The sequence below is a fragment of the Armigeres subalbatus genome, chromosome 2, assembly GCF_024139115.2.
Source record: "Armigeres subalbatus isolate Guangzhou_Male chromosome 2, GZ_Asu_2, whole genome shotgun sequence".
Classification (NCBI taxonomy): domain Eukaryota; kingdom Metazoa; phylum Arthropoda; class Insecta; order Diptera; family Culicidae; genus Armigeres; species Armigeres subalbatus.
This window is the reverse complement of record NC_085140.1, coordinates 17,054,108-17,080,120: the sequence shown is the minus strand read 5'-3', so window position 1 is coordinate 17,080,120 and position 26,013 is coordinate 17,054,108. Positions and strand designations below refer to the sequence as shown.

Sequence of the window (26,013 nt, the reverse complement as noted above, 5' to 3'; positions counted from 1 at the left end):
TTAGTCAATCTTAAACCTACTCGATCTATTCCACCTATTAAACCATCCTCAGTAACAGTACTAACCCCCCCGTAATACAGTTCCCTACCACCTGAATCACCTTCAAAAAAAGAAAAAGAAACACATAGTTTTTTCTCCAATGTGTATTTTTTCTTTCTTTCTTTTTTCTTCGTATATTTTCCGCTACAATTACAATAATTTGAAAATCAAATGTAAAAGGGTGCTAAGGTATGTTGATTAAAACCCTTAGGGAACAAATGGCCAAAAATTGTTTCTTGCGCTAATATTACTACTACTACTAACATTGCTATCACTAACACTAACGAAAGTCAACAACACATGACTCCACTTTTCAACGCCCTTGGTTGATCTGTCTTGTTCTGTTTCTGATATTCGCTGTCGGCTATTGCGTTTGCATAGGCTCATTATAAAGTTTCTCAATCGACACACTTATCAGTGATGCAGAAATTCTTACGAAACAGTTCATATCATAACACCTACATCACTTGCACAAATACTTACACGTAATTCGCCTCACACCACAAAACAATCACAGGATTTGAATTGTTTTGTTTGATCACGACCACTACCTCACCAAGGCACATGGATGTGGTGTGCTTTTTGTATACGATTTTGTTCTATTGGTTTTCGATTATAGTCTCACCTGTTGCAAGAATGCATACTCGCTTTAGCCAAAACATGAAACATTACACAAATACAACGAAACATATCAACAAATGTTCATACACTTAGGACGAATTAAGACAGCAGGAATTATAGCAAACTCGGTATAGTATTTTTTAGTTCCATAGCAAAAAGGCATTTCTTAGATTTTTCGATTCGGATTTAATTTCTTGTTTAATTTGGTTAGTTGGTTGTGTTTGGTTTCCAATTTTTGGCAGCTTTCTCTTAGCTTTAGGCGCTCTAATAGAAATCTTATACAAATAGATTGATTCTGTGCGTATTCTGTACGGTGCGTGCGGAGATGTGGATGAGAACAATGAATTTTATTATGGAATTGAATGGATTACTAAAAAACAGTGCTTCAAAATTCATTTTGACTCAAGTAAAATCATTTGTTGCGTGGACATAATGAGAATGAACGGGCCTTTAACCAACGACCTTCTGCGTATGAAGTAGAAGCGGTAGCCATACGACCACCAAGCCCGTTAATCATTTGTGTGCCCAGAAGAAAAATTGAAAGCATTTCCAGAAGAAATCCTATATCAAGATTTCTGGTAGGAATTACCGGAACAATTTCCCGAGGGTGGGGTGATATCCGGGAAGACTTTCCGTGTGAATGTCTGGATAAATTGCTGTTTTTATCTAAAAAAAAAATTCCGTTGGAACTCATAGAGAAGATTTAGGAAGAATATTCAGAAGAATTTTTGAAAGAATCCACAGCAATTTTTTTTGGAGTAACTCCTAGTGGATCTTGAAATCAGATTTCCAGAAGAATGGCTAAACGAATACAGGATGATCTTTGTAAATTCCTGGAGGGACTTTCGGATGAAGTTCTGGAGGAACTTCCTAGAGGAACATCCAGAAAATTTTGGAGGAAATCTTGAGGACTCCTGGCGAAATTTCGTGAGAAATACCCAAAAGAACTCCCGGTTGCCTTCCTTAAAGCATTTCCAGAGGAAATCCAGTAGGAATTTCCGAAGGGATTAATGGAAAAAATCCGGAAGAATTTATGCAGGAGCTGTTAATGGAATTCTCAATGTAGTCTGCGGCGAAATTTCTGGAGGAATTCCTCAAGGAACTTCCAGAAGAATTCGTGGTGAACATTTGTAGGAATTCTCAGAAGATCTTCCGGAGGATTCGTTGAAGGAATTTCCAGAGGAATTCAAAGAATGAACTCCGTATTCATAGAGAAAATTTAACAGAAATCCTTCTGAAACTTCTGAAAGCTTCCGAGTGAATACATGGAGTGACTTTCGGAGGAATTTCAGGAAAAACTACTGAAGGGATTTCTGGAAGATGTTCCGGTCGGATTCCTTGAGGAACTTCCGGAGGAATTTCTGAGAAATTTTTTGAAGGAACATCTGGAGAAACTTCCGAAAGAATACCTGGAATCCTTCCTATGAATCTTCTTGAGGATCTACAGCAAAATTTCTAGAGGATCTTTCAGCGCAACTACCGAATGAATTTCTGGAGGAACTTCCGGAAGAATTCCTGAAAGAACTTGCAGTGGGATTCCTGGAAAATCTTTCGGGATAATTCCTGGAAAAACTTCCAGAGAAATTTCTGGAGGAACTTCCGGAGAAATTCCTGGATCAACTTCCGGAGAAATTCCTGGAGCAACTTCCGAAGGAATTCCAAGAGGAACTTTCGGAGGAATTCCTGGAGAAACTCCCGGAGGAATTCCTGGATCAACTTATGGAGGAGTTCTGGGAGGAACTTTCGGAGGATATCCTCAAGGAACTTTCGACGGAATTTCTGAGAATTTTTTGCTCATCTGGAGGCACTCCCGGAGGAATTTCCGGAGGAATTTCCGGAGGAATTCCGGGAGGAACTTTCGGGATAATTCCTGGAGGAACTTTCAGAGAAATTCCAGAAGAAACTTGCAGAGAAATTCCTGGATCAACTTCCGAAGAAATTCCTGGAGCAACTTTCTAAGGAATTCCTAGAGGAACTTTCGGAGGAATTCCTGGAGAAACTTCCGGAGGAATTCCTGGATCAACTTTCGGAGGAATTCCTGAATGAACTTCCGGAGGAGTTCCGGGAGGAACTTTCGGAGGATATCTTGGATGAACTTCCGGAGGAATTCTGGGAGGAACTTTCGGAGGACATCCTGAAGGAACTTTCGGTGGAATTCCTGGAGGAACTTTCGACGGAATTTCTGAGATTTTGTTTGATCATCTGGAGGAACTCCCGGGGGAACTTCCGGAGGAATTCCTGGAGGAACTTGCGGTATAATTCCTGGAGAACTTCCAGAGAAATTCCTGAAGGAACCTCCAGAGAAATTTCTGGAGGAACTTCCGGAGAAATTACTGTATCAACTTTCAGAGGAGTTCCGGAAGGAACTTTCGGAGGATATCCTGAATGAACTTCCGGAGGAGTTCCAGGTGGAACTTTCGGAGGATATCCTGAAGAAACTGGAGAAATTTTCGACGGAATTTCTGCGAATATTTTTGATTATCTGGAGGAACTTCCGAAGGAATTAATGGAGGACCTTCCTGCAAAACTTTAGGAAGATCTTCGGAAGAATTTCTAGAGATTCTTTCGTCAAAATTTCCGAATGAACTTCCGGAAGATTTGCGGGAGGAACTTCCGGAGGAATTTTTGGAGGAACTTCCGGAGGAATTCCTAGAGAAACTTCCGAAGGAATCCCTGCAGGAACTCTCAGAAGAATTCCAGGAGGAACTTCCTGGAGGAATTCCTGGAGGAACTTCCTGGAGGAATTCCTGGAGGAACTTCCTGGAGGAATTCCTGGAGGAACTTCCGGAGGAATTCCTGGAGGAACTTTCGGAGGAATTCCTGGAGGAACTTCCGGAGGAATTCCTGGTGGAACTTCCGGAGGAATTCCTGGAGGAACTTCCGGAGGAATTCCTGGAGGAACTTCCTGGAAGATTTCCTGGATGAATTCCTGGAGGAACTTCCTGGAGGAACTTCCTGGAGGAATTCCTGGAGGAACTTTCTGGAGGAACTTCCTGGAGGAATTCCTGGAGGAATTCCTGGAGGAACTTCCTGGAGGAATTCCTGGAGGAACTTCCTGGAGGAATTCCTGGAGGAACTTCCTGGAGGAATTCCTGGAGGAACTTCCTGGAGGAATTCCTGGAGGAACTTCCTGGAGGAATTCCTGGAGGAACTTCCTGGAGGAACTTCTTGGAGGAATTCCTGAAGCAACTTTTGAAGGAACTTCCGGAGGAATTCCTGAAGAAATTTCTGCGAATATTTTTGATTATCTGGAGGAACTTCTGAAGGAATTCCTTGAGGAACTTCCGGGGGAATTCCTGGAGAAACTTCCGAAGGAATTCCTGGAGGAACTTCTGGAGCAATTCCTAGAAGAACTTCTGAGGATATTCCTGGAGGAACTTACGGAGGAATTCCTGAAGAAATTTCTGCGAATATTTTTTATTATCTGGAGGAACTTCCGAAGGAATAGCTGGAGGAACTTCCAGAGGAATTCCTGGAGAAACTTCCGGAGTAACTTCCGGAGGAATTCCTGGAGGAACTTTTGGAGGAATTCCTGGAAGAACTTTTGAGGATATTCCTGGAGGAACTTTCGGAGGAATTCCTGAAGAAATTTCTGCGAATATTTTTGATTATTTTTGATTATCTGGAGGAACTTCCGAAGGAATTCCTGGAGGAACTTCCGGAGGAATCCCTGGAGATACTTCCGGAGGAACTTCTGGAGGAATTCCTGACGGAATTTCTGCGAATATTTTTGATTATCTGGAGGAACTTCCGGGGGAATTTCTGGAGGAACTTCCGCAGGAATTCCTGGAGGAACTTCCGCAGGAATTCCTGGAGGAATTTCCGAAGGAATTTTTGAAGGAACTTCCGGGGGAATTCCTTTAGGAACTTCCGGAGGAATTCCTGGAGGAACTTCCGGAGGAATTCCTGGAGGAACTTCCTGGAGGAACTTGCGGAGGAACTTCCTGGACGAACTACCGAAGGAATTCCTGGAGGAACTTCCGGAGGAACTTCCCAAGAAATTTCTGGAGGAACTTCCGGAATTTCTGGAGGCTGGAAATGTTCTTTCAAGCCGCCCCGATAAAATTTCAATTGGCGCACTAGTTCAATTTTATTTGGGTAAGCACCGTTAAAAATAATAAATTTTCTATTAATAGAGAATTGGAAAATGAATAACGTTTGAGTGTGTGTATGGGTTGCCGTCACAAGTGTGAATCACATGTGAGTCGTGTGTTTTGAGTTGATAGACACCGTGGTTTTCTTCCACGAATAGATCTTTGAAAGCGGCACTGCCAACAAGGGATGCCGCCGCGTAACTCCACCGTCTTTGTGCATTTTCCGTATTTTCCTTCTTTTTCTTATTTCCCTCCGTGCTAACAGGGTTATCTGAAAAGCCTTGGTATGGCTCGCACGGCCGAGGTTAAGCGCGACGCTCGCATCGGAGAAGCGGAGGCTCGCTGTGACGCCACTATCAAGGAAGCCATTGCCGAGGAGCAGCGGATGGCCGCACGATTCTTAAACGACACCGAAATCGCCAAGGCCCAGCGGGACTTCGAGCTGAAAAAGGCTGTCTACGACGTGGAGGTGCAGACGAAGAAAGCCGAAGCCGAAATGGCCTACGAACTGCAAGCGGCCAAAACCAAACAGCGCATCAAGGAGGAACAGATGCAGATCAAGGTTATCGAACGTACCCAGGAGATCGCCGTTCAGGAGCAGGAAATGGCTCGCCGCGAACGTGAGTTGGAAGCCACCATTCGGCGACCGGCCGAGGCCGAAAAGTACAAGCTGGAAAAGTTGGCTGAAGCTAACAGGAATCGGGTCATCTTGGAGGCCGAAGCCGAAGCGGAGGCGGTAAGTTGGAACGAAAACCTGAAATAGTGTGTTGACGAGTAAACATTGTTAACTTTCGTTAGATCAAAGTACGCGGAGAAGCCGAAGCATTTGCCATTGCTGCCAAGTCGAAGGCGGAGGCCGAACAGATGGCCAAGAAGGCGGAAGCCTGGCGAGAATATCGCGAAGCTGCTATGGTTGATATGCTGCTGGATACGTTGCCAAAGGTGAATCCATTCAATCCATTACTTAAACTTATTGTAAATCGTTTTCTTTTTTCCAAATAGGTGGCCGCCGAAGTTGCAGCCCCGCTGTCCCAGGCCAAGAAGATTACTATGGTATCCAGTGGTAATGGTGAGGTTGGTGCGGCAAAGCTCACTGGGGAGGTACTGCAGATCGTCAACAAGATCCCGGACCTGGTCAAATCGATCACTGGCGTGGACATTTCACGGGTAAATCAGAACCACAAGTACATCTAAATTCACACACACATACACACATCGGAACATTCTTAGCTCACAGCATATTCACATTATCTTAGAACAAAGAAAAATGATAGAAGCGATATAGATGTAGTGGGCAATTAACATTAGTCTATCGAGCGATCCCATTAGCGGTAGAATAGAGAGCGTTCAAAATATGTCGGTTTACTCATAATTGGAATATTTTTGTGCAATCGTAGAAATCAACTAACATATAGAAGTTCTTTTAGTATAGCATCTGAAACCTTATGTCTCTGTTTCCACTAATTGTATAAATTTCTTCCGGTTCTTTATCTTAATGTGTAATCCTGCAACACATTTCCTCCCACGTAGGCCATTTACGAGGTTCCTTCGGACGAATTTATCGAATGACATCCTGAGGTGATAGTTTAAACAACACCGGACGAAATACTCCCAACGAAATCTCCACTTCTTCCTATATTGTACTCCACTATCCGCTACTGCCTACTACGAGAACTTGTTAAACTTTCTTTGTGTTCTATTGACTACGTATTCGCATGTTTGTGCGTTCTATGAACTTCTTCATTCAGCAACAATGGGACCATGACACGACATAAGTATCGTTAGACGAATCTCCATACACTACAACATTACAACACAATGCAACTAAGGATAATTTATAGATAGATTCCAGTGAAGGGAATAAGAGCAGAGTTTCAAGGTAGATTAAAGTTTTTTAATACATTAGTCCTACTATTACTCATATAGCTTTATTCAGTTAGCCATTTCATTTAGTAGATGTAGTTTGAGAATTGCAAGAGGGTACTAGAACATTTTTTTTGTTGATAACGAATGTCTGAAGTAATGGAATAACGACAGTTACATAATTCTGTCAGGGAATAATTCCAACGCTTCAATACAATGCGCTGAGTAACTTTCTGGAAACCAAAATTAGGTAGCCCATCAACGTATGTCCCTTTCCACGGTATCACGTTCGAAGAATGGTTTGCACGTTATTCGGATCAGCTAAAGGGGGAAAGTAAATCGTGCTTGCGAGGAGTTCGAATTTGAAAAATGGATTGTGTTAGTGGTCTTCAAGCATAACGTTACGCGGAAGTTTCGGTACGTCTCCTTTCTCGCATAGGGACGGCACGGTTGACGCACAGGTGTCTCCAGAAGTTCATCGACGAGTTCCAGCTACATATCAATCTCGTGGCGGGCACAACGCTCATCGAAAAACCAACGGATTCAAAGTACGTCGCGTCGTGCATCCAACCTAGGAGAAAAAGGAACATCAGTCACAAAGTTCACCGAAAGCGAATTGCCATCTTTACCTTGCTGTCAATGACTGCCCATTTTCTGATTATCGCTGCCTGCAATTGCGTTGTCCTCAAAGAACGTAACAGCGGCTCCATGACAAAATCGACCGGCGGTGATTAAAGCCTAGCTCAATCGACCTGAAATGAAGAAGGAAACGTATCCTGGTGGTTACAGCGTCGTTGCAAATCGACTCTGCAAGCGATGTCACGGTACTTAGCGAATGAACCTGACATGAGCTGGGTAAATCAGAAACGATGCCCTTATCGATCAACGGAGTCAACGTATCTGGTAAACCACGTGGGGCTCATTGGTGGGTTTCTATGTGAAGCTACGCTAAATGGATAAACCAAACGTGGCCAATGTTTTGTTAAATCATATCCTAACATCAACGTTTTTGGTGGTATCGATTGAATCGATGTGTTAAATTTGTGATCATTGCCATTCGATTCGGTTTGCAGCAGCATCGCTTCGACGACCTAACCAGCTTCGGAGTGACCATCCGAACGTGTTCAACGACCCATGTTTTTGTACAAAGCACCCAGTTCCATTCCATTGGTGAACGACAATAAAAAACCGGTTTTAGTCGATAGAAACCATATCTCTAATATTTTTTCGGAATGGGCCCGATCGTCGTATGCCTAATGAAGGAGAATATTCAACAATGCGTCTGATCGGCAGCATGAATGTCGGCATTCCGGGCATTCGCTCTTTCAACGATGACGTTACACTTTTTGGTACTACCTGGGAGGCGCAGCAGGATCGCTCAGCAAGTTGCAGACTCGGTTTGAGCAGTATCGGTTCAATGTCAATGTGGTGAAATGCAATTCTTTCCACACTGAATTCCGTTTGCTCCATTGTCAACATCCCAGCGCGACCGAACTGGGGCGACCATGGGCGCTAATTATTTCTCAACAACGTTTTAGACACCCAGCACATTCACACAAACGTAGTGACTGGATCCACCTGGAGGACTTGGTGTGTATCACTAACGACGAAAACAAAACAAGAACCGTATCGAAACGATTGTATGTCATACCCCAGAAAATTGACCAGAAAAAGATTCCCCAGAAATCAATTCCCCTGAATGCACTAGTCCCCAGAAAACCATTCCCCAGAATACCACAATCCCCGGAAAGACATTTCCCAGAATGTTCTAATCCCTAGAATACCATACCCCAGAATGCAGCATTTCCTAGATTAGACTAAAACCACAAACAAAAGTATTAATACTAAATATGAACAAAGTAATTATATGCTCCTTCGTATTATATGCGAGCCTTAACAAACGAATCAAATGGGTCTCTTTTGCGTTATTCTGTGCAAATGCGTATTTAGGAAGGGACCATATGCTATTTTGCTTTGTTCCGGAAAAATGCGTGCTTTAAAAAAGGCAGCATATATCGTTTTGCCTTATTCCGGGAAAAGGGGCTACCCCAAATGGCATAATTTTGGCATAGCGAATTGAATAGCCAGGGGCCATTTGGCATAAAGACCATTTGGCATAACGACCGTTTAGCATAATACATAAAGAAAAATAGTCAAAATGATTTTAGGGCCATTTGGCATAAAAATTAGAAGAATTATAAAAACTCTAAGCAGACTTCGAGTGGAGGAATGATCTATTCATGAATTCTTCCAACCAAATGCATGCATGCTTTCTCGTTATAAGGAAAAATCGTTTATGATTTAAAAAAAAATATGATCGTATGCCTAGAAAAGAAATCATATACGCTTCGACTTTTGCGTTCTTTTGAAAAATGGGTCATCTATTCTTATGCTTTCTTTCTTCTTACTGTTTTGCCTTTTGCCGGGCAAATGCGTACCTTCAAAGAAGGAATCATCTACTATTTTGTGTTATTCCGGGTAAATGCGTGTACGAAACAAAGGACAAAAGAGAACCAACAACAAAAACAAAGCTTTGTTGTAGTCGGAGATAATAATGACAAAGATCCGATTTGTTTTGTCAGCAATAAAAAAGAAGACAGTTTTGTTGCTAACTTTTCATCCCGTTATTTTGCATTCTCCCTACAGCAAATTTGGGTTTTATGCTATCATAGTTTCTGCATTTATGGAAATATTCGAGAATATAACTATGATTACAAAATTAGCATCGTATTCTCGGAAATATCAGAGCATGGAAGCTTAATGATTCTTATCATATTGTGTTTGGATTCTGACAAACGCTTGTTGCGAGGTGCGTTTGTCAGTAACAAACTCTGTTGACAACAAAGGGTATATTGTTAGCCCGGGTAGAAGCCATGAACAGAATAACAAAACATGATATGGTTTTGATTGATATACTGCCTGTAATCGCATAACTGTCCCATATGAATAGGAAACCCAGCAAAGATGGGACAACTATGCGGTTACAGGCAGTATAAGAGATAAAAGAACAGGCAACAATATCAGAAATTTGCACTAAAATATCATTTGAATATCAAGATATGCTATGGATATAAACAAACTAATGGCACATGATATTGATCACTTCTTACAAATAGCATAACTTGATCTCCTCATGATATTTTAGTGCAAAATATTGATATTGTCGTCTGATATTTTATCTCTTATATCAATCATATCAATATCTCATTTTGCTATCTTATCAACATTTGATATTAATGAGCTTTTTTCGTTTACTCGGGAGGCGTTACTCGAATATTGATTCCCTGATAAGGAATCATTTACTTTTCCCCTTATTCCAGGTAAACACATACTAAAAATGTAAGTCATATATTCTTACGATAAACCTTTTTTGTGCCAAACGGCCGTTATGCCAAAAGCTTTTCATTTATCTGTTAAAGAACTCGATGACTAGTACTCGTCAGCACCATTTTTGGGAAATAGTGTATGCGTCATTTTCATATTACAGTATATATGCTCGCAAATGCGTTCTTTAAAAGAAGGCAGCATATGTCGTTTCGCCTTATTCCGAGCAAATGCGTACTTCAATATAAGTATTTTTGAATAGATATAAAGTATTTAGTATTTTTAATTTATAGAAATAATCGTGAAAGACATGGTTCCATAGACTGATATCTTTTTCTGGGGAACGGGTCATTCTGGGTTTTTGGTTTCTGGAGAATGGGTCATTCGGGTTTTTTTTTCTGGGGAATGGGTCACTCTGGGGATTTTTGTTCGGGGAAACGGCGCATTCTGGGGATTATCATTCTGGAGAATTCGTCGTTCTTGGAAATAGAATTCTGGAAAATACCATTCTGGGGAACTGGTTCTGGGGATTGGTCGTCTGGGCATTGACCTACAACCATCGAAACCGATAGCATTGCTTCTCAATAGTTATAATGTTATAATATGATCTAATACACTAAGGATATGGTAACGCTGCAACAGATCTAATAGCTCGCAGTGGCATAGTCGAACAGGAAAAAAAAATCATTTACGACTTGCTAGACAAACTTCCAGTGTCAACAAGTGACGAAGAAAAACATCGTTCTGATGAAGGCTGGCCACGTGATTCGAAGTTAATCACAAATCCAGATCTTTCGCTCAGCATCGCCGATAGCTGCGTGATGCTACACAATAATGTGGCAGTTCCTCACCAGTTCCAAAGGGACAGTTGGCATGAAGACGGCTACCTGCAGTTTCTTGTACTGACACTGTATTGACAACAATATCGAGGCGATCGCCCGCAACTGCAATCCCTCCTGCGTAGTCGGAAAAATGCCAGGAATATAAAATCCTCGAATCGACACGGTAAAGCGGAGCCTAAGAAACATCCATTCGAGGGGAGCATCACTCGACAGTGCATTGCAAATGTTTTTGCAAGCCTACCGTCGTACCACTCTGGTTGGCGACCTCGACGGACAATTCTCGGCACAGGTGATTGTGACATCCCTATTAAGCACGCACTGTCGCCGAGCACACAACCTGCTCACCCGGCAGTTCGAACACCAAAGAGGATGACTCTTTATCGTTCAAAGCAACGCCTGCTTTGATGCGCGAAGATCAGGGATGTAACAAGGAGTGCATAATTACTATGCAATACGCATGTACGATAGGGTTATCAAGCAGCCTCTCACACCTGCCTCTACTTCCCCGGAGAAAGTTAAAAATTGAATAAAACAGAAAAAAATATTCAAAATCAGGAATTTTGCTGAAACAACACCAAATCTCGAGGCGTTACACCTTGTCTTAAGACAAGACAGTGTTCTAAGCAGTCACGTTATGCAGAGTGGGGAAATTAAAAGTGACAGCCAGCTAGTAAGTATGTGTACGGTATTCTCCCCCTCTTTGGTTTCCATGGAATTGCTTGAAATCCTTAATACAATCGTTTATGAGGCGCATGGTTTGCTAGATTTTCGGAGCGTGCAAATCAAAAACAGTAGCCCTGGCTCGCTCGGGTTTTCTCCAACTGTGAGAAACCAGCACCAGTGGCTCCGTACCTTTTGCCGGATCGAACCAGTGAGTAAACTTTCTCCCGGAAAACTCCCCCGTGCAAATCAAAAACAGTAGCCCTGGCTCGCTCGGGTTTTCTCCAACTGTGAGAAACCAGCACCAGTGGCTCCGTACCTTTTGCCGGATCGAACCAGTGAGCAATCTTGCTCCCGGAAAACTCCCTCGTGCAAATTAAAAACAGTAGCCCTGGCTCGCTCGGGTTTTCTCCAACTGCGAGAAACCAGCACCAGTGGCTCCGTACCTTTTGCCGGATCGAACCAGTGAGCAATCTTGCTCCCGAAAAACTCCCCCTTATAATAATTTCTATGTATTAAACTTTCACTTGAAAATCGAAACGAGTACATGCAAATAAAGATTTCTCTGCCATTTCCTGATATCGCAACCTCATTGGGGATAGAGCATATCTTTTTTCCAACACTTCAATTTCCTAGACCATACTGGGAATCGAACCCAGCTACCTCCAGCATGGTCTTGTTTTATAGCCGCGCATCTTATAGCACGGCTAAGGAAGGTCATGTAACTTCAGTAAATATGAAACAACTCGGTTATTGCGAGTAGTCACTGCTACTTTGCACTATAAGCATAAATTATTCAAATACATGTTTGGTACATGAAGCTAAAATAGTGAGAGTTGAAAATGCGAAACAATTTTCACACATCGTTCAAAACAATAACATAAGTAACTCATTTCATCGTTACATTTGCCCGCCACACTGTTACATTATATGCTCCAACACAGTTTTCATTACATTCCACCATAACTCTATTTATAGCTTCACAGCACACTCACTCGCATGGTCAACTCCTCTAATCTTCCGTTTTCTTTCCTTTTCGTTCCATGTACGCGTACGGCGTTACGCTCTACACTTTCGTTTGGAATACACTCCGACCGAACTGAATTCGGGCACTACAATTTACGTTTTCCGCCTTGGCCCCCCTTCCTCTACTGGCAGTCGGTACACGCTGGCTAGAGCCCCAGATTGGTTGGCGAACGCGTGTTCTAACTCGTTTAGATTTCGATCCATCATCTACTAGTTCGACGACGAAGACGGGAACGACAATGGCGCATGCTGCAGTAACGTCGAGTAACAGCAGGCATAGTAAATTTTACAAAGACCGTACAAGAGCAACTACATTATTTGGAGATGATTGATGGTGCCGTTGATTTACGAGCTTTACGTATGTTATGTTACTTTTTGGTAAGTCTTGTTTTTGTTTGATTTTTGTACATGTTAAAAGTTACTTTTATGTATATTTTGGGATGGTTCATAGTATTTTTTGTATAGCCACTTCTTTATAAAACAAAATCTGCCATTTATATTCTTTAAGTATTATTCATAATTAAAAAATAACTTTCGGTTTTTGGAATTGCTTCTATAAATCCGATTGAGTCAAAGAGTTATTTCACTAGAAAAGAGTCTCCTTTCCCAACTTCAAATGTTTTAAAAACACTGCCATTGCATACAATTTCCGATTCGAATCATAAAAAGCACAATACTGCACATAACTTTACTAGATGAATGCAAATGACAAAACTCATTTCTTAAACTCGAGTGTGACACTGACATTTTGACTTAATCTGGAAGAGGAACGTTAATTCAACCTAAACGCTACCAATTTTGCTACACGCAATACGGCCATACAAATACGTTTCTCCAATATTTACATATTCTTCATCGGAAGTGCTATGCCCAGCCATGTTAGAACGTCGGAAACAAGAAAATCCTTGATGGGACTCGAATCTAGGAATGATCATTCAATCAACACTTATATAGACCTTAAAACGCTCGTACCAAATCTATTATCTTTCGAACCTCTATCTATTACTGATGTTGCTCGAAATCTGTCCATCCACTCGTTTGGCCTTTTGCTCTTAGATGATTTCTATCCAAGATTCAAATCAATTGTTTCGATTTCGATCCTCTCATAGGAAAACATATGATATTAAACCGATATTCCATCAAATCTAACCAAAATGCTCGCTACATTTGCGGTAGCCGCTTTGCAGCTAAGCTAAGTTGCAAAGCAGTCACCTTAAGTGTTTCAGCAACATTAAATGAAATCTGTAAGAGAAACACAAATTAGAACGTAGGACATTTTCCGGTAGGTGTAGAAACCTCGAAACACAAAACAATTCTCGTAATGTCGTGACCTTATTGGGATATATTCGTTTCGATATAAACGCCAGGTGGTAGTAAAATTAGGCTGATGTGTGTGTGAGGCAAAAGATAAAAATGTAAATTCAAAATTCCAAAGAAATGAACAAAATCTAAGATAATTACACTAGCAAACGCATTTATAGCGAGAAAGAGAAAGCATTACTTGTGGAAGAATATTTATCCACCCAACCAAAGGAACATATATATTTTATATTGAAAATTTCTCGATCGATGGATTACACAGCATAACATGGAAAATATTACCGTAATGTGGAGACAACCGAGCACATAAGTGTTCAAACAAAGTATTTGATTTCCTTAGCATTGTAACCAGTGAATTAACTATGTTTCACCAAAACGGCAATTCTAGCGAATGCGCATATAATCTCTGTTCGTGTTTATTTCATCGTCGTATAATGCGAAACGTTCAAAGTAATAAAAACCAAATAGTACTATTAAACTTTCTGAACAGATAAGCGAGTGTATCTAACCTCGGATGTCTTGCCGTCTGATGTATCACCTTTCCCTAGCCCTGTCTCTTATCTTCATCTTTCCACATGATCTGTACTCTACAACAACACGCGGCTTCTGACATTATTCCAATAATTCAACAATTTATTTGAAATTCATCAGCGCTTTCAGAATTGTGTTGGCACCGACTGGTATATTAATCATATCTACACAAGAATGATTCAAATTTTGACTTATTCGCTGCAGTTTTTTGTAGAATAACTTTGAAGGACAGTGCAATAAATTGTTATGTATTGTATATTTCATGCTTTTTTTAAGATAGTAATTTTTTTAACCCCCCACCTCCTCGTAACAATTTGTAACCAATTTCAGAACTACATACCTCCATCCCTATGCGTAATGCGTAACAAATACAGCTTTTTGAAAAAAAAATCTTGTTTTTGGTAGAATTTGAAACACGATACAATAAATGATTATCTATTGTATACTTTATGCTATTTTTAAAAAAATAAATATTTTTTAATTAAAAAAAATATTTTTGCAATTAATTTGTTACGTACGCATAACAATATCTTAAAGAACACCCACCCCCTATGTTTAGCGTAACAAAAATTGAACAACACTATTGCGTAACGTAATATTTGAACAGACTCTATCCACTCATTTTTGTCCGCACAACTGACCGCTTGTTTGCACGAAGTCGGCTCCCACGTTTAGCTCCCTCCTCCAAGAAGGAACATTCTTTTCACCCGATTCATACCCGTTTATCCACTACCGGTACCGGCAACGGTTCCAGCTCTACTGTTCGATTCAGTTGCTTCCAGATTACGTTTGATGCTGGGTTATTGGGCCGAACGGTCATTATGCCGAATGAGGAGTGGGGAGTTAGAAGTGCAGAATAAGGTAGAAGAACTTTCTTCGTTCTTCTTCCTTCTTCTACACTTCTCACTCCCCACTTCTCATTCGGCATACTGACCGATTTATGCAGGAAGAAAGAAGAAGGGAGAAGGAAGGAAAAATATGGAAGAAGAAGGAAGAAAGAGGAAGAAGAAAGAAGGAAGTGGAAAGAAGGAAGTAAGAAGCAGGAAGAAGAAAGATGAAAGAAGAAAGAAAAAGAAAAGGAAAAAAGAAGAAATAAGGAGGAGGAAGGAAGAAAGCTGGAACAAAGAAGAAGAAAGAAGGAAGAAAGAAGAAAGAAAATGTAGAAGGAAGAAGAAAAAAGAAAAAAAAAGAAGAAGGAAGAAGAAATAAATGAGAAGGAAGAATGGAGAATGATTAGGAAGAAGGAAAAAAAATGAAAGAAGAAATAAGGCTTTTTCCTTCGAAGACGAAGGAAAAAGAGTGAAGGATGAAGTAAGCAGGAAGAAAGGAGAAAGAAGAGGAAGAAAGGAGAAGGAATAAGGAAGAAAATAGAAGAAAAAAAGAAAGAAAAGAAAGAAGGAAGAACAAAGAAGAGACAAGCAAAAATGGAGTAAAAATGAAGAAGGGAACAGGAAGATGGATAAAGGAAAAAAGAAAAATGAAGAACGGAAAAGGAAGAAGTATGGAGAAAGAAGTAAGAAAGGAGAAGGAAGAATGAAGAAAGAAGAAAGGAGAAGAAAAAAGGAAGAAATAAATAGGAAGAAGGAAGAAAGAAGTTTTTTTTTTAAATTCTTTATTAAAGTGTTTTTTTAATTTTAAAATTAAGTTCAACACTATAGGAAGAAAGAAGGAACACAGAAGGAGGAAGGAATAAGAAGGGATAAAGTAGAAAGAAAAAGTAAGAAAGAAGAAGAAACAATGAAAATGGAAAAGAAAGAAATAAGAAGGGACGAAGAATAAAGAAAGAAGAAGAAACAAGGAAAAAATAAAAAGAGAAGAAAGAAGGAAGAAGGGAGAATGAATATGGAAGAAGGAAAAAAAGCAAGGAAGGAAAAAGAAGGAAGAAGGAAGTACTTCTCATTTCTCACTTTTTGTTTATTTTTTTACCAAATGACCGTTCGGCCTAATGACCTAATTCGATTTTATTTGCCAGAGCAAACGTCAAAACTTTTTTTTTTTCACATCTAATATTGGAGTCAATTTGTTTGATTAGCTCCCGATTTATGCGTGTTTTTTTTGTGTGTGTTTTTTGTATGGGAGCCCTCCCCTCGTTGAGCGAGGAGTAGTCACGAACCATCATAGAGAAATTTCTTGTCTTCAAAAACTTCCACATGCCATATTCGGTTTCATTTGCTTTATTAGTTCTCACATTATGCAGAAATTTGTTTTTCATTTGTATGGGAGCTCCCTCTTCTAGAGCGGGGAGGGGTCTCAAACCATCTTAAGAACCTTCCCTGGCCGTAAAAATCCCTGCATACAAATTTTCACGCCGGTCGGTTCAATAGTTGCCGAGTTCAGACCAGGTGTCTGGCACCCCAATTCCTACCCACTACGTTTGACAATAGCCAACATCTTTGATTTTCGCATCGATTTGGTTGCCAAACTGAAGCCAAACTTTTCTATCGTGCCAGAGCCAAACATTGAAGATTGTGGTTATGTTCGTTTCAGATCCTATATTGAGAAGTATTGTTATTGCCAATTCCAGCTCTCGATGGATTTTTGGGAATATTATAGATCGCACTTTGAGCAGTGATGTCAAATGATTTTCATAATTTTACTGTTCCAAGTTTAAGCTAAATGTAAGAAAATTGGTAAAACCTTCTGTTGAACCACTACTGCAATCATCATAATATGTTTCCGCAATTAACTCAAATTATAACTCATTAAAAAGTAGCGAAAGGATTAACTTTCAGTATAAAACATTATTAATTTTCTAGAGTTTGTTAAAACAAATATACCGGCAACCCTGCTGAGCCCACGTGTTCATTCGAAAACATAAACAACTTTCGTTGGCGCCAACCCGATTCACCCGGTTCATCAGCCCGCCAACCGGGAGAACAAAGGATTTTGACATATCGCACTTATGAATATCTCGCACTTCTGAAGTGCTGAGTCCAACGAGGTGGGAAGTGCGCAATATTATTTGGGGAAAAAAAAAAAAAACTTAGATTAAGTTTTGTATTCTTTGTAACAAATATTTTCACATTATATTTCGAATTGAAAATTAGTAGGAATGCAATTAAAAAGCACTCGTTACGTTACGTTCACGAGATTCAACAGCTGATTGGAGCAGGAATGTATGTAAACCATCGTAAAGTCATGTAGAGTCTCGCGCATTGCAGCATGGAAAGAGAAATTCGAAGAGCGGGAAGTGTTTGACGGCCAAGTAACTGAAAAATAATTTTGCTTATGGGATTGATTTCAAAATATCCCTCTACTCGCTTGAGAGCAGAAAAGCGGCTCTATCTGCAGCACCCAGTTTCCCATTGTTCGGTCGAAATCAGGGATGCCAGAGAATATTTTCAAATGTCTTCACAGTCGTTTAAATTAGAGGCCTGAATAAGAGAAACGCGGATAGAAAATATGACTCTGCCAGCACTGCATTCAATATTTTTCATCAAAGAGCAACACATGAAAAGGAAGAAAAGGTTTATGTAGATAAAATCTCACAATCCGCGATTTAATGTGTCCACATCACATGACAATAGAATCCAATAAACAATGCAATTTCATTTCAGAATCTATAAATGACTTGCATATATTATTGCAAACTAATGTAAAATGCATTCAAATTTGTATACACCCAATTCTGTTTTTACACGGATTTTTTTTACACGGCCTTGTAAAAAAATCCCATATAAATTTTTTGCAAAGTTGCTCCATTTTGCATGATTCGTCGAGAAATCATAAAACTTTCTTTACACGAATTTTCAAATTTTGAACTGAAAACTTTTTTTACACGGAACGCATCCCCCGTGTAAATAAAGAATCGGGTGTATTTAAAAATGGCATAAAAACAAATTTAGCCGTTTTCAGTATTTGAGCCAACATTTTGGCTGCTTGACAAATCCAATAGGTTTGTAAATTCAATCATGTCGTTGTTGTATAGATGTGGAATAATGTTTATTTTTTTAAACATTCAAATTGATAGAATTTAAGAGAATATTCTATAAAATTTTCACGAGATAATGTATAACGAGTTTCCTCTGGAGTTTCGTCTGGTTAAAATTCCACCGGATTTTTTAACTGAATTTCCATGTGGAATTCTTCCAAATTTATTTTTAAAGAATACCCTGTAAGGTTTCAAAATTTATCGTGAAATACTTGAAAAACATCCATACGAATTTTCCCGAAGAATTCCTGTTGGAACACCCAGAGGATTTACTGAAGAAACTTCTGGAGAAATTTCTGAAGGAACTTCCGGAGGAATTGCTGGAGGATTTTCAGAAGGAATTCTTGGAGAAACTTAAGAAGGAATTTCTTTAGGCACTTCGGGAAGAATTCCGGAGGGATTTTTTGGAGAAATTTCTGAACGATATTCCTGAGGAATTACTGAAGGAATATCCGATGGAATTGCTGAAGAAATTTCTAGAGAAACTTCTGGAGGAATTCTTGGAAGTAGTTCTGGATGAATTTTTGGAGGAGCTTCTTGAGATAGAGCTGCAGAAACTTCCGAAAGAAACCCTGGAGGAAATATCAGATAAATTCCGTACTATACTTCTGGAGGCATTCTTGGAGAATTTTTCGGCAACAGAATCTTCCAGACGAATTCCTGGAGAAACTTCCAAAGGAATTTCTGGGGAAACTTCCGGAGGGATCAGTGGAGGAGCTTAAACGTGAACTTTTGAAAATTCTGGGGGAACTTTCGGAAGAATTTCTAGAAGAACTTCCGGAGGAATTCCTGAAAGAACTGCTGGAGGAACTACCGGAGTAGTTAAGGAGGATCTTCCGAAGGAATTCTTGGATGTTCTTTCACTGGAATTCTCGGACGACCTTACGGAGGAGCTCCTAGAAGAAATTCCAAAGGTATTCCTGAAGGATTTTTCGGAGAAATTCCTGAAACTTCCGGACAAATTCGTGTAGGAAATTTGGGAGGAATTTCAGAAACAACACTAGAACGATTTTTTGGAGAAATTCATAAAGGAATTCTCAGATAAAATACTGGAAGAATGTCCAAAGATATTTCTTGAAGAATTACCAAAGGAATTCAAGGAAGAATTTAGCGAAGGTGTGTAATAAGTTTCCTCCGGATTTCTTTTAAGAACATTTTCCTGTAGTAATTTACCATGGAAGATCTGAGAAATATCTATTTAACACCAAAACAATTTCAATTTCTTGTCGACATTCGTAAGAATTTTCTATGAGAATTAATTGAGGCAAATTTCTTGTGGAGATCAAAAGGGTTTTTTTTTGTGGGAGCTCAGTAAAACTTGTGGAAATTAAGAAGAATTTCCCGTTTAATATTTGGAGTATTTCCTTTATTTCTTTTTAACGGAAATTATTATAAATTTCCACGATAATTTTAACTGAATTTTCAATTTCAATTCTCTTAAATTTAGAAAAGAAATTCGTTATCGGAAATTCTCCTTATAAAATTCACGAAATCTCGGGTACTTATTCAAAAGGACGTATGTGATTTTGTAAACAAAGATTCAAACGTCGATTTGTCCAATCTGATGGCACTCCCGCACGCAAAACAACACCACCAACAGGTAGCCGAAGCCCTCCCCTATCTGTCTATGGTGATGGTTTGCGTGGGAGGGCTCTCAGATCGGACAAATCGACGTTTGAATCTTTGTTTACAAAATCACATACGTCCTTTTGAATAAGTACCCGAGAAATATTCTTTTAAATTTTCACTGATAAGTCTTTCAAAAATCCACGGGAAATTCAAAGAGTTTCCTGGCGGATATTTAGAGGAATGTGGAATGATGGTATGCATATGCCATTCAGAATGAATTTAGAAAAAAAAAACTGGTTCTAGTTCAAAGGTTGAATAGATTAAATCTAGCCATAGAAGAATTTAGTCTATGTTTGTGAAACATGAAATAATGAACCATTTCAACATGCGAGAGTAAACATTTATTAACCTTTCAAGTTTATCTTTTGCACAAGTTGTTTTGCGTGTCAATAAATACAAATATTGTTTTATGTTGGTTTCCATAACACATTCAATTAGTGCATTGATAAGTTGGTTTTCTTTGTAGTTTTGAATTCCAGCCACAAAAATATTGATATGAACATCAGAAATTTTGACAAAAATATTTTATTGCTTTGCCTGTTTTCGACCATGGGTGGGGCAAGTGAAAATTTTCCGACACTGAATGCATTTTTCTATTTTTCCAAACACAAATAATTTCTATTAAGCGTATTTAACCAAATCTTGCTTAACTTTTCAAAAGGTCCTAAGTAACATTTTTGTCATGAATTAATTTGAATACAGCAATCAATAGCTTTGATGTTGTTATGTTGGTTGCGCTATTCATATTAATTCATGAAAAAAATGTTACTTAGGTCCTTTTGAAAAGTTCAGCGAGAAATGATACCAATTCGAACTCATTCGAAGGCTTTTGGTTATTACAGTGATACGTGGTAATACTAAATCAGGAATCGAAAGTGCCAAACGTGTCAGTCTTTTAAATAATCCATGTTTGATAAATAATTCGTGAAAAAATGTTATTTATATAGCTTTAATACAAGAATCACTACTATTGCAAATATATCAACAATTATGATTTATTTAGTTGAAATTTATAAAATTTATTTATTTGTTAATGTAGACTCTTCTACTGAAATCATAAGTGGATTGTTAATGAAACACAATATGATTCCAGGTTTGATGAATATTTCAAAGATAATTTCTCTGCATTATCGCCAAGGTTCATTATCTTACTATAAACCTGAAATAGAAAGTAGTGTTAGACACAAATGGAGATGAGGTATTTGATCTCAAATCCCACTTGCCCCACTTTACCTTACTAATATATATAGTTATAAAACATTATTTGGAGCTTTTACGAGCTGTTTTCTTTGGCCGTAGCTCCATAGAGGTTGATGTTGCGAACTGTGCTTGACTTGCTGGGCATAAAAGTATCATCGTGTTAGCCTCATAATATACCAATGCAAAATGACATCTTGGCTTAGAAACCTCCGAAACCTCGCAGTTAATAACTGTGAAAGCACGGTGTGTCTACTGTCTATGGGGAAATATTATTTTTCAAAAATCAGTGTCTCTGAAACACCCACCACGTGAAAGCATATGCTTTCCTTTTTCATATAGTGGGTAAACTAAAATGTTCTATCGGGGGATCTAGAACAATTTTTTTTCACTATTTTTGGTGCAAATTCCATAGAAATCTCAAATGATAGCCGATTTAATCCCCTCAAAAGTGTATGGAAAAATGACCCCCGATAGAACATTTTAAAAATGCACCTACGTGAAAGAGGAAAACCTAATCCTAAACCTAAACCTAAAATAACCACTTAATTTATATAAAGGTGGTAAGTGAAGAACTGATGCCTCTATCAAAATTCACAAAATTAAAGTTTTAAAAATATAAAGGGGCCCTCATAAGGGTTTGTCCACCAATGACTTGAACTCAAGATGCGTAGGTACAAGAAAATTCTTTAATATAAAATTAAAACACAAAACAGAAATTTTCGCGCAAATTCCTTTTTTTATTATTCACATCCATTCTATAACAATAAAAAAACATCCATACTTATCATAAACTAGAGAACGATCGTATCCCTGGTCCCGGTACAAATCCAGCGTAGACACCCGCCTCACTCCTTGGACGCCATCAGCCACATCAGGTTGCCGGTGAACTTCTCTATTCTCTTCAGATCGGACAGCACCTCGGTTTTGAACTGGACGCACTTGACGTCGTCCGTCAGCTTGAGGACGACGGCCGTTTTCCGGTGGGTGTACTTCATCGTGAACCGACACTGGCACGGGTTGGCGATGTACATGTTCTCGGCGGCGATCTCGAAATCTTCCCACGATTTGGCGAACACCATTTTCGGACGAAAGCTCTGTCGGTTGGTCGCGCGATAGGATTGATTTGAATCTCAAGGTGGCAGTACAATGGAAATCCTGATAATGTACGATGCTTTTCTTATATGTTCAGAATTTATGTTGAACTTGCTGGCAATAAAATAATTTGGCAAATAATTTGTGGACGACGACGAGGCATTTGTTTTGACAGCTAGAAACGTCAGTTGAAAAGTGGTGAGTTGTCAGTGAAGGTTGTGGCTTCGTGTGGTCGAAAGTAGGAAGGCCGAATTTACAAGAAATTTGGTTGGTTTTGTCTAGCAACCCTATAACCAGAGACCGGCGGAGTGAAAAACTGTCGAATTGGCAACGTATGAAAATGCATGAAATCGCGAAAATAATGCTGGCAGCACTTGAACTTTTTGCTTGCTTCTTATGGAGGCAAAAAGTAAACAAGTCGAATTGGAACCGCTTTTGACGGTTCGAATGGAAACAAGATGGCGTCTTCGCTGATCTCTTATTCTAGTATTTCTAGTTTTGTCCTGTATAAATATTTATAAATATTCTCAATCCAGTTGAAAACCGGAATTGGGGGATAGCGAAGTTGAATTTTTTTCACAATCCGTACGTTAAACCCTGGGACGGGACTTGCAAAGAGGAAAAAATGTAACTTCATCTGCAACCAGCAAGCGCTGTCACGAATTGTCAGATGCAACCAGCACCTTTTTGTGTAAAAGTATTGGTATCCCTCAAAAAGTATTCCGAATGATTTTGTTTTACGAGTACTTTTTCACTTTGAAAAGTATTCTAGAAAAGCCGGACAGCTTAATATTGAACTGTTATGAATACGTGATTTAATTTCCGATAGGAAAATCTTTATAAAAATAAGTTTACAAATCCGTAAATCACAAACACTTTTATTGTGCTCAGAAGATTCTACCCGGGATTTAGGTGAAACACTCAAGGAAACAGTTGAGAATCGATGATCAACTGTGATGAAAAGAAGAACAAGTGTCAAAACAAGGAAAAAGAAGCCGTCTTTGCAGGTCTCGTCTCAGGTTAAACCTAACTTCGGAAGTAGTGCGCTGATTCCATATCGCGAAGCGCTATTCAGCGCACCACTTACGAAGTTAGGCTTAACGTACGGATTGTGAGAAAAATCCAACTTCGCTAGCACCCGCTAGCATGCGGGTCATCGCTGGATCGTCGCGTCGCCCAAGTAATCGATTAAGTAAGATTAAGATTAAGTAATCGAAGTAATCGATTAATTTACGACATCTCTACCAGCGACATTTCAGTCGAGCGACGTAGTTGAGACAAGTTTATACATGTTCTTGATTTTATCTGCATCGACAATAGATCAAATTTGATTTCGAAACTAATTAAAATTGACCTTGATTTTGAAAAAGTTTAGGTTTAAGTTTGCTTTGTTTGACCGGTTTGACCTGAACGATAATTGTACCGACAGGTTTACGTCAATTTATTATAGACATTGGCTACATAGACCACATCAAAAAAAAAAAAAAAAAGCCCAGATTAATCCACCTAGCGGCGATGATGCCTTTCTCGTGCATCGTAAAATGTACTGAAAAAATCACCTACACACAAAAAAATATCATTGATACAATTAAAAAAACCATTGGTAAAAATAAAAAGTTTCGTTGGTTCTTTTTCGTAGAGAGTTGTAAAAAATCAAAACAAAAGTATAGCAACTTTCGGTTCAACAGCTAACTGAAATTTCCCCAAGCCTTGAATTTCAAAGTTCAAACTTTTAAAATAAACTGTAGTACTGTCAAATAGAAAAGGTTGCGCCATAAAAAAGAAACAAAAGTTTAATATACTTTTATTTCAATTGGTGATATAATTATTAGATATTGTGAGAAGCTTTCCTTATTAAATACAATAATAAAATCAAGAACACATTTTAGAGATATGTATTTTAATAGTCATTCGTATTTGAATTTATGCATTTGTTATTTCATTATATGTACTTGTATTCACCGAGTGCTTCTCCTTCCGGCAGCTCTCTTCTGGTAGATCCCCCGATCAGTCGATGATGGGTGCCACATCTTTTCCGCTGAAACAATGAATAAACATTAGTTTATTTGTATCTATTTATGTCGATTATTTGCTGATTAAATGTGAAATAAGATAGCCCCAAAGGCAATGCAGCGGAACGGCAACAGAAACAGATTTGGGCTGTGACATCCTGCCGTTTTCGTTGCCGATCCGCTGCATTGCGTAGGGGGCTTATGTGGTTGATGTATAGATATTTACTTACCATCCAATGACGACGACTTCCGAGGATCAAGGATATGGCCAGCGATGTAAGCTTGAAGTAGTTTTCGCGTAACAAAATTGTGTCACCGGTAAATGCAAGTAGTTGTCTGCCAATCAATATCGCATTCGGCGTTATGTGGTGCAAATTTAACTCGTCAAAGCTTTAGAAAATCTATAGAGAAAAGGAAGGGAGAAACAACTCAATATGCATCAAGCAAAACTTTATTGATAGAAAACTTACCTTCCGTTTACCGTTGTACGATAAGTTGGCCATCGCTTTAATAGTAGCGCGTTCTATACATCTAGGGAAATATGTGCAAAAAGAAGCATATTGTAATCAATTTATTTTTCCTCATTGTCCCGGCTTTGACCTTTGGTATATCGTGACCTTTACGACTTACCTTTTCTATCCTGAGATTCTACATTTTCCAGCAATCTGAAAAAATGCTGCAGTCAAGGCACCTCCGGCACCGGGTTCAAAGTTTGTGCGTGAAGTTTTGTTGACAACTGAATAATTTGTTTTTTTTTTGCTTCTGCTTTCTGCGCTTTCTGACACTTCTAACATTTTCACACTGAAAGAAAACACTTTTAAATTTACACTACAAAAAGGAGAAAAACACTTTCAGATTGAAAATATTACTTCCAAATTAAATGAAAAACTTTCATTTTCATGAAAACTAATCAACTTTTAAATATAAAGTTGAAAATATTTACAAAAACTATGTTTGTTCTCTGTGTGTAGGAAAGGTCAAAAAAGCACTTTAGGGGGATAGATCGCATATTTTCTATCATTTTGCATGTTTTTGCATTAATTACTATGCATTCCCACTGTTGGGGCCTTGGCCTAATACCTTCGACAGTGATCGTTGTTCTAGGCCCAACATGTCTTTGGAAAAATACCAAACGAACTGATTTCCCTGCATGGCCATTTCCCTTTGCTCCTTTCTTGTCTCTTAGAATGTTCTTACTTCTTCACAATTAACACAAGATTTACGCTTTCCACATAGTATATTTAGGTTCACAACAACATGATTTACATTAACACTACAATCATTTATTTAGAACTATTTACATTTATTACAGTTGTTTAACAATTAAAACAGAACAATTAACATTTATATGCGCTTGTCCTTAGTGTGTTTGGACCCTATCGTGGCTTCCTGCGCACTGGTTTGAGCTTGCCTATTACTCTCAAGTATCGATTAATTTAATGATTCAAGCTGATTTTAGGTGAGAGTGTTTGCCTCTCTGTGGGGATGTTCGGGTGATATGGGGCTGAGCAATTATGTAACATGAGTCATTAAATCCCTTCGTCTCACTCTCAAACACCCACCATTCTTGAAAATTTTTTTTTTCGATTTTGATTTTTTTTTCCAAGGGGGGACCCTTGGGAAAAAACAATGATTTTTCAATAATTCCGAAATGCAATGTCCGATCAGGCCAATTTTCAATAGCAAACAATGGGACCGCATTCCCCGTCGAATGCGACTTGTTGCGAGTAAATCGGGTAATGCTAAGTTCCAAAAAGTGTGTCTACAAAATTTGTACACATACACACATACACACATACACACACACACACATACATACATACACACAA

General features: G+C 39.0%; 2 protein-coding genes and 2 long non-coding RNA genes across 4 annotated transcripts in view; 1 reads left to right on the top strand and 3 right to left on the bottom strand.

The window, feature by feature from the left end:
- LOC134217968 (flotillin-1) overlaps positions 1 to 14,283 on the top strand; it is a 31,845-nt gene extending 17,562 nt beyond the window's left edge. Inside the window, exons 4-7 of the mRNA XM_062696837.1 lie at positions 5,020 to 5,490; positions 5,553 to 5,696; positions 5,757 to 5,921; positions 12,602 to 14,283. Of these exons, the coding sequence (XP_062552821.1) occupies positions 5,020 to 5,490; positions 5,553 to 5,696; positions 5,757 to 5,921; positions 12,602 to 12,619 (798 nt within the window). The 3' untranslated portion in view covers positions 12,620 to 14,283. The remainder of the gene's footprint in view (positions 1 to 5,019; positions 5,491 to 5,552; positions 5,697 to 5,756; positions 5,922 to 12,601) is intronic.
- Positions 6,135 to 7,886, bottom strand: LOC134217969 (uncharacterized). The gene is made up of 2 exons (XR_009981204.1): positions 7,247 to 7,886; positions 6,135 to 7,188 (listed from the first exon to the last, which is right to left on the bottom strand). It is a non-coding gene; the product is annotated as an uncharacterized LOC134217969 (long non-coding RNA).
- A 7,513-nt stretch (positions 14,284 to 21,796) lies between the features above and the next one.
- LOC134214070 (signal recognition particle 9 kDa protein) lies at positions 21,797 to 22,363 on the bottom strand. Its single transcript, XM_062693513.1, has one exon. It carries the CDS (start codon positions 22,157 to 22,159, stop codon positions 21,926 to 21,928), a length of 234 nt encoding a protein of 77 aa, XP_062549497.1. The 5' UTR covers positions 22,160 to 22,363; the 3' UTR covers positions 21,797 to 21,925.
- Positions 22,364 to 24,051: 1,688 nt separating this feature from the next.
- LOC134214069 (uncharacterized) lies at positions 24,052 to 24,970 on the bottom strand. The gene is made up of 4 exons (XR_009979635.1): positions 24,815 to 24,970; positions 24,655 to 24,715; positions 24,415 to 24,585; positions 24,052 to 24,210 (listed from the first exon to the last, which is right to left on the bottom strand). It is a non-coding gene; the product is annotated as an uncharacterized LOC134214069 (long non-coding RNA).
- Positions 24,971 to 26,013: the final 1,043 nt, after the last annotated feature.

Coding starts and splice junctions, on each gene's coding strand:
- LOC134214070 (XM_062693513.1), bottom strand. CDS start 22,159: ATGGTGTTCGCCAAATCGTGGGAAGATTTCGAGATCGCCGCCGAGAAC.